The sequence below is a fragment of the Thamnophis sirtalis genome, unplaced genomic scaffold (genome assembly GCF_051295495.1).
Source record: "Thamnophis sirtalis isolate CommonGarterSnake01/CBP01778 unplaced genomic scaffold, rThaSir2_p1.2 scaffold_5, whole genome shotgun sequence".
NCBI classification, from domain to species: Eukaryota; Metazoa; Chordata; class Lepidosauria; order Squamata; family Natricidae; genus Thamnophis; species Thamnophis sirtalis.
In genome coordinates this window covers 102,649,907-102,657,741 of record NW_028261385.1, presented here as the reverse complement: position 1 = coordinate 102,657,741, position 7,835 = coordinate 102,649,907, and the positions used below count along the sequence as shown (strand labels likewise).

The 7,835-nt window shown below is 37.8% G+C and overlaps 1 protein-coding gene across 3 annotated transcripts in view; it reads right to left on the bottom strand.

Annotated features, from left to right (window-relative positions):
* TMOD1 (tropomodulin 1) overlaps positions 1 to 7,835 on the bottom strand; it is a 38,081-nt gene that overhangs the window by 2,661 nt on the left and 27,585 nt on the right. For 2 of the 3 annotated variants that reach the window (XM_087716338.1, XM_087716336.1), the window contains 4 exons: positions 6,252 to 6,379; positions 5,125 to 5,232; positions 3,384 to 3,527; positions 2,193 to 2,337 (listed from right to left, as the gene is read on the bottom strand). In XM_087716338.1, the coding sequence (XP_087572464.1) occupies positions 2,193 to 2,337; positions 3,384 to 3,527; positions 5,125 to 5,232; positions 6,252 to 6,379 (525 nt within the window). Of the gene's footprint in view, positions 1 to 672; positions 810 to 2,192; positions 2,338 to 3,383; positions 3,528 to 5,124; positions 5,233 to 6,251; positions 6,380 to 7,835 lie in introns of those variants that run through there. The other variant, XM_087716337.1, reaches the window with a different exon arrangement.

Below are 7,835 nucleotides of genomic sequence, written 5' to 3'. Positions count from 1 at the left end.
GAAAAAGCAACTCTAGTTAGAAGAGTTGCAACTGAATGGAAATGGTACAAAAGACAGCTCAAGTTTAGGGTTGAAACAATCAACAGTGTGATTTTTTTTTTCATTGTGAAAGATCCAAAACATGAGAATAAACATTTAAAAAATCTTCACCTAGTTGGAAAAACCAAGTTGAAGTAGCTCTTCACAAAACAGACACACTAGATGTTTTTTCCTGACAAAAATAAGTGCTGCCCTGTTTTTATCAGAGTGAATTGCTGCCATTACAATAAAGGCAACCTTAATGTAGAAATGAGCTTTAAGAGAGTATGATGTCTGGAGAACATCATCTAACCTCATCTGGCTTAGTCCTGGTTGGACAGCCACATGTTCTGGGCTTGGGCTGAATACCTTTGGAATTGTCTACATTGTAGACTCTACATTGAGGAAGGTTATATTTAAGCAACTAATGTTCCCAGCTGAAATCACATGATATTCAATGGCAAAAGTCGATCAAATAAGTAAGCAGAAGGCAAAGGAAAAGCAAGGACAGAATGAAAGAGTGAGTCACAATAATTCAACCATGAAGATATAAGGAATTTTCCTTCCATTAAGAGAGCTATTTCTGAAGAATAAAAGGACATCCTAGAGAAATCTATGAAGAGAAGTGGAAGGGACAGTCAGAACCAAGTGGAATAGCAGAGAAGCACTACTAGTTCCCAATCTGGGAAGGAGAGAAATTGCCAAGAGGGGATTGCAGAGAAATACTTATACATCTTCCAGTTCCAGGGTTGAGGTGTTATGTCAGGGACCGTCACTTCCATGTATACGAGCTGCAAATAAGAACTAAGTCAGATATTGTCTGTAGAGCTCTTGCACCAAGGAGGTCAACTGAGACCAGTCCCCAGCCAATTTATTTCTTACAAAATCTGGACTAATAAATAATTGTGATAGCTTGCTTCCCATGTAATAGCACTCTTTCTCACTACTATGCTCATCCAATCAACGATAGAAACTTCATATATTGTGGAATCCTTGATGTTCTCTGAATATGGCTGTTTGCTTGCAAATGTTTCATTACCTAACTAGGTAATATCATCAGTGATGATAATCAGTGATGATGTTATTTATTTGGGTAATGAAATGTCTGAAAACAAACAGCCAAGCTCAGAGAGCACCAAAGGCTACACAGTTCAACCCTGAGCTACATATAGTCTCTTCATATTTCCATGAATGCAGCATAATACAGTCACAATAAATTTTGCAGAGTAGGTCCTTTGTTAATAGGTTTGATCTTCCATGAGCACTAGTGAAATGCATAAGGTAATTTGTAGTTACACAAGAAGTCAAGATTTTCCAATGTTTGTGCGTTGGAGTTTGTAATCTATCTGTATATTCTTTATATATGCTGCATGCTTTACATGCAAACTGTTCCTGACTGAATCCAAATAATTTTTATAACGGGGTCTCCAAGTCCATGAAGAAATACTGCAAGTTAAAATAGCAGGTAATATTGGTCCAGACCAACGACCTGAATCATCTGAAGGCAAGCTCATCTATCACTGATTACCTCCCACATGGTATAAGCTGTTTTTTTTTTCCTGAACAGTTTGGCAACATCAAAAAAACTAAACAAAATCAATCCCAAACTTACACTTCGAATACTGCAGGAAGAGCAGCCAGGCAAAGGGACCACCTTTTAAAAGTCTGATACTTTTTCATTTAAACGCCTCCCCCCCAGAAATAATAATCTACCTTTCCACATATTTCAAAGCTTCCAATTGAAACAGGAACTTTAGTTGCAATTCTAATCAAGGAATTCTTGTATTTATTTATTTGCTTTTAATATGCCAATTTGTGATATCCCTTTGAAAAATATGATCTCAAGCAACATTCACCCTCCACTCATCACAAAAACCCTACGCACATATGAATCCAGCACTCCCACACCACCATAAATATTGAACAAAGGAAAATTGATACAACTATAAAACAATAAGAAGAAAGCAATCTCTTCTGCCCACTAGAGAGCCAATAAACAACATCTTTCCCAACCTGATGTTCTTCAGTGCTGCTGGACTGCAACTCCCAGAATTTTCAACCACAGGTGACCAGTTAAAGTAAGCTAATATACAACCATGCCATCTCTTGGATTAATGGCTCAAGAAGGATGGTCACCTCAAGAACCCATACGTCTATGAAAAAATAAAACTCACCTAGATCATTGTTGTTCATCATAGCATTGGATGCCCGAAGTCTGGGTCCCTGTTGAGTGAAGTTATAACCAAACCTCAAGAGAGAGGTGTTTTTTTCTAACATGCTGGCGATTTCCATTTCTACCTTGTTGCCCAAAAGCTGGCACTTAAAAAAGAACAGGAAAAAAATAGCATAGAAGCACTTTTGAATTTTAGTTGCTTATCTTGCAGGTTTATGCCTACATGATGTGACAGTGCAGAGGAAAAAGTTCATCAGAAGAGAACAGAATGTTCCCATTCTATAATGCTAGAAAAGGGGAAGATACAATAGGAGGAAGGGTTGCCCGTGACTGGGATGGGAGGAATGATAATCAGGAGTGGGCTGCTATGGGTTGGCCCAGGTTTGGGAGAACCCATAGGTAACATTATGGCCAGTTCAGAGAACCTCCAAATCCCCCCCCTTGTTGACCCCACCCAGCCACCCCACCCCACCTCACCCTGCCCCACCCTGCCCCTCCCTGGAGTCTCCACTCAGCCCGTTTTAGATGTGAAGTAAGTGAATGGCCACACAGAGGCTTGGGGAGGGGGAAAAACGGGCTTCCTGGAAGTTCCGGCCCTCCAGAGCCTGGGGGAAGCAGTTTTTGCCCTCCCTGAGGCATGTTTGCAGGAGGCTGACTAGGCCACACCCACCATGGCCATGCCCACCTAGCAACTGGCCAGAGAACCCGTTGCTGAAATTTTTGAAGCCCACCCCTCCCCCCTCCCCCAATACAACAGAAAGCCTTTGATTGAGAATATCAAAGAGTAAAAGCATGCATAACATTTCTACAGCACTGTAGCCACCTGGAAGCATCCATCACCCTTGTCTACAGTCCGGACAAGTGTTTCTCAACCTTTGCATCTTGAGGTTGTGAGGACTCCAACTCCCAGAACTCCTCAGCCAGTATACTGGCTGGGGAATTCTGGGAATTGAAGTCCACACAGTCTCAAGCTGCCAAGATTAAGAAATACTGATCTGGGCAGACCCGATTCATCTCTAGGCTGAATGTAAAAGCCAAGCATATGTAATGCTCATTATCTATTCCCCTTGATATCCTCAAGTGTCCTTCTATCTCAGTGTTGTAATACAAAGCCCAGAATCAAAATGGAAGAAGTAATTATTGCTTGGACTGTAAAATCTGGTGGAAGCTCATCTTATTCTACATGAGTTACCTGGTTGTCAATTTTGAGTTCAATTAGTGTTGTGTTGTTCTGCAGTGCTTTTATCAGGGCCAGGATTCCAGATCCAGTAATAAAATTTGATTCCACATTTAAGCTTTTCAATACGCTGTTTTCTTTTATCATTTCTGCCAACGCCTTCCAATGAAGACAAAGACAAAAGGAAAATATTTGCATATTATTACTGTTGCCAATAACTTTAAGCAAAGGTGATATGAATGATAGCATCATTAATACAGGAATGCTTTTTGTCATAAGTTAACTACACTGCTGACTCAAACCAGAGTTTTCTGTTTTATCTTTTGGGTGACTCTGAGAAACCCACAAAGAAACTTTGACATATCACACGGTTCTTGTTGTTGTAAGGAACATTAATGGTGCTAAATTAGACTCTTGGCTAGTTCAACTCACAGCTGCCAACCAACTGCCCAAGGAAGTTGTACAAAGTAAAGGCAAGATATAAATTTAACGATGAACAAATTAACATAAGATTATTTTATATGTGAAAATAAAAATTAGCTTTTAGTAATTGAAAATCAGCTAGGAGAATGACAATAGAAGTTGCAGGATCCAATCTGAGCTAGTCACTGGGAACAAAGCTTTATTCTTCTGCGCTTTCAGGCTTGGACTGGAGTTCATAATCAAGGAACCTCTCTCTCTCCAGAGATGTTGCCCGATGATGGGCAAAAGCTTGGAAGAATGAAGCTTTGGTCCCGGTGACTGACTCAGTTTGGATCCTGCAACATTATCCTCATATGTTTACCTTCATTCACAACAGAAGTCCTCAAATTTGATTAATGATTAACCTGAGAATTCAGCTAGAGAGAGTTCTTTGTAAAGAGTACAGTTCTGCTACCAAGGAACCTAAAATCAGTTTAAGACTGAACATATGTCAAGTGTATATTACTTTCTTAAAAGGGCCCTGGTTTAGCTTCAGGGATTTTCTATTCTTTTAAGAACCTGCGGTCTTTCCACTATAGAATTTACAGTATGAGTTTCTCAAAGGTTGACAGCTTGGAAGCACTCAGCCCCCTTACTTCTTTACCCATTGCCCCAATTTCTTCTCTTTCTGTCAACCACATCTGTCATAACTCTAACAAACAGCTTATAAGAAGTATGATTCATTAGAAGAAATCCAGAATAAACCATTGAATAACAAACAGTATAGTTCAAAGAGCTGTGTGAAAGAGCCATATAGTCTCCATTTCTTGCTCAGTGCAGGAACTGCTAAAGTGTCCTGGATAGGGGGTTACGCAGTCTCTGTTTGAAGATCTCCAGTAGAAGAAAAATATGCTACCTCATGAAGCAGCCGATGGTTATTATTGCCTGGCATTACACTTATTACCTGGAAATTCCTTAAAATAAATAAATCCCATGACTAATTAGAATGTCCTTTCACCCACTGTTTGTGGTCCTAGTTTTTAGCACATCAGAAAACCAGTTCACACCCTCCTCTATATGACAACCCCTTTTATGTCTATTTCTTAGAACTACTATCGCATCTTCTTTCACTCATCTCTTTTCCAGACTGAATGTACCCGGTCTTTTAACTGTTCCTCACAGGAATTGGTTTCCAGTCTCCTCCCCATCTTGATCACTCCCTTTTTAACTCACTTGGGAAAAGGCAATGATCTTATCTGAGACTTGGGTTTCAACCAAATAGAATGTCATTAAAGGAGGTAATCCCAATAAAAGCTTTCCTGAGAAGGTTAGGTGCAAGTCATCTGACACTTACAAAAGCAACAGGGTCATTACTTCTTGTTCCTACTATGCTGAACTTTTTCACATAGGTGTTAGTCTTCAGAGCTTCAGCATAAGCTTTCAAAATAGGCACAGGAATATCCTTTAAAAGAGAAACATTAGACAAGGGTGATGTGAGCTGTTTTTATTGAGACACAATTCTAAATTCAAAGGAATCCTGGATCTCCTAAATCCAGTGACACCCTTTAAATCATTTCAAACATGTCAGTTCTGTGCTACCATGCTACCTTTCCCCCACTGAGCTCTTTATCAAAAAATAGACCCATTTGGGATAATTTAATTTTATTTATTTAACTTATATACCACCCATTTTGCCTGGATGAGGAGGAGTCAGAACAGAAGGTAGGAACCTCAACTTCATTTTTAAAACACGTAGAATAAAGCAGTGTAAAATATATTGCAAAGAAAATCAAGCAACTGCACTTGGAAAGTAGTATGTCCTTTTGGTCATTCTGCCATACTTTGGATTCTTCCTTGATTTAGAATTATAGTCCAAAATGTGCCTGGAGGAAAACATGCGCAAATAACTGCAGTCACTTGGTTTTCTTTGCAGCATCAGCTTTGTTTCATATGTTAGATATCAGAGAGATAGACAGGGAAAACATTTGCCATATTAATGCCAACCATATTTTCTCTAAAATGATTGACTGCTTTTCAATGGAAAGAATGATGTGTATTGTTTTAGAACTACCATCTCAGTTTAACTTCTACTTTATGATTCAATTGTAACTCTGGTGTGAAAAAGATACCTTTTCAAGAAATCAATTCAAGTAATGGAGGGAAAAGTTATTGCCTTTATTCTCTAGACTTCTTGGGTCATGGAGAGGGAATGCAAATGGCAGCATATAGCAAACCTTGGTTGAGCTTGAAAAAAAGGCATGCAAGTCCAATTTGGTAAATACTTGAACGGGAGACTATTCAAGGTTATCCTACAACATCTTTAAAAATCTTGGAAGAAGTCAATAGCGAGCCTCTTTATTGTGAAGAAACCCCAAAGAGTGTATTTCTGTACAGACAGTCCTTGACTTACAACACCATGGGAACCTGAATTTCTGTTGCTAAGCCTACTTAAAGCAAACCCAGGGAGAAAGGAAGCCGTACCTTAATATTATTGAGATTAATTTCCTGAAGTTCTGGATCATTGTTTTTCACTCGTGCCAAAGTTTCTTCTACGTTGGTCAAATTTGGCTCATCAGGAACTGGTTTATACTGGGTGGACTTAATTATACCTACATGAGTGAAAGAGATAAAGATCCATGTCCATTTGCTTCTGAACAGTCATTAGTGATACAATGAAAAAAGAGTAATAGCTTCACTCTTACTCATTTTGTAGGCTTCAACCCAGATCTCCTAAGCTTACAATATTTCTAATAGCATTTATTTCACTCAGGGTATAAATGAAAGAATTTGATTCTCTGATGCTGGATTCTTATGAAAACAAATTAAAATAAGTTCAGTACCAACCACTGATACAGTTTTTCTTATTGGCCAAGTGGTGACAAAAATATCTACAAAGTTGTATAGAAAGTCATGGAACAGACTCGGCTTTGGTAGTTTAATAACTAAGGTGCTTTTTAATTCTATTCTCTTTTTAAAATGCTTTCACATGCCTCTTACAGATGCACAGGACAGATGCAAGCATATATCTTTTCAACCTATGTTGAAGAATTTGAATTTTAAAAAGTTTGTAAATAAATGTATACATTTATACATTTTTATACATCTTATGTCTCTTAGCAGCTGTACTAAGAGAATAGTATGATTTATAGATTTTGTTTGGACTGTGTTTTTAAGATTTTTTTTTCAGTTTAGAGACCAAAGAAAAGAGGAAAAAAGACATTTAAATGTCTTGTTTTCTGAAATTCATGCTTGGAATTTTTTGGGTGCATAAATTGCATGGCAGCAAGGAAAACTGTTATCTGTACTTCATTATAACTGTTTTCTTTTTAAATCTACATTCACTGTAGACATTGACAGTGTATTTGCTTCCTTAGTGAACAATGACAAATTGTATGTCTTGAAAAAGACTACCCCTCACCAAAAAATAGGGGGAATTTTTCATATTATATAAGCATGTATTTAGAAAAAGTATTTCTTTGATCAATTCTAAAATGTGTATTTTTCTGAAACTCCAGTAAAAATAAATCTAACATTTCTACACTATTAATAATTCCAACATTCTCAAGTGATCTCCTCTGTAAAGGAGAACATGTTTCTCTATAATCAATTCTAAACAGAAAGCACTAATCAGTAACATTCCCTAGAGATTATTTCAACGCATGACCCCAAAGATGGCGATATGGGTTCACATTATGGATGCACATTAAAAAAGTGCCATTTTCATCTTTACCTATAAAATTAAAAACGATTCTCTGAAAGAAAAACTACAGAGAATAAAACCTATAAATCCAACAAATCCAATACCCAGCTTCCCCATCTTATCAAACTAGGTTTGCTGACTCCAATTGAAACCAAATTTGGAGGTCTTATTGCCCTGACAATAAGCCACTAACCTACTTGAATCTTTCTCACTCTGTGTATAGATACTTGCTAGAACTTCAAAAACAGAGCAGGAACTGTGCATAAAAAGTGTTAAAACTGAATTAAGAACTACTAATTAATATTATTGCTTGTAAAAGAAGATGCTGTATTCACAGCTTTAATTAACACTACAGATACCAACTA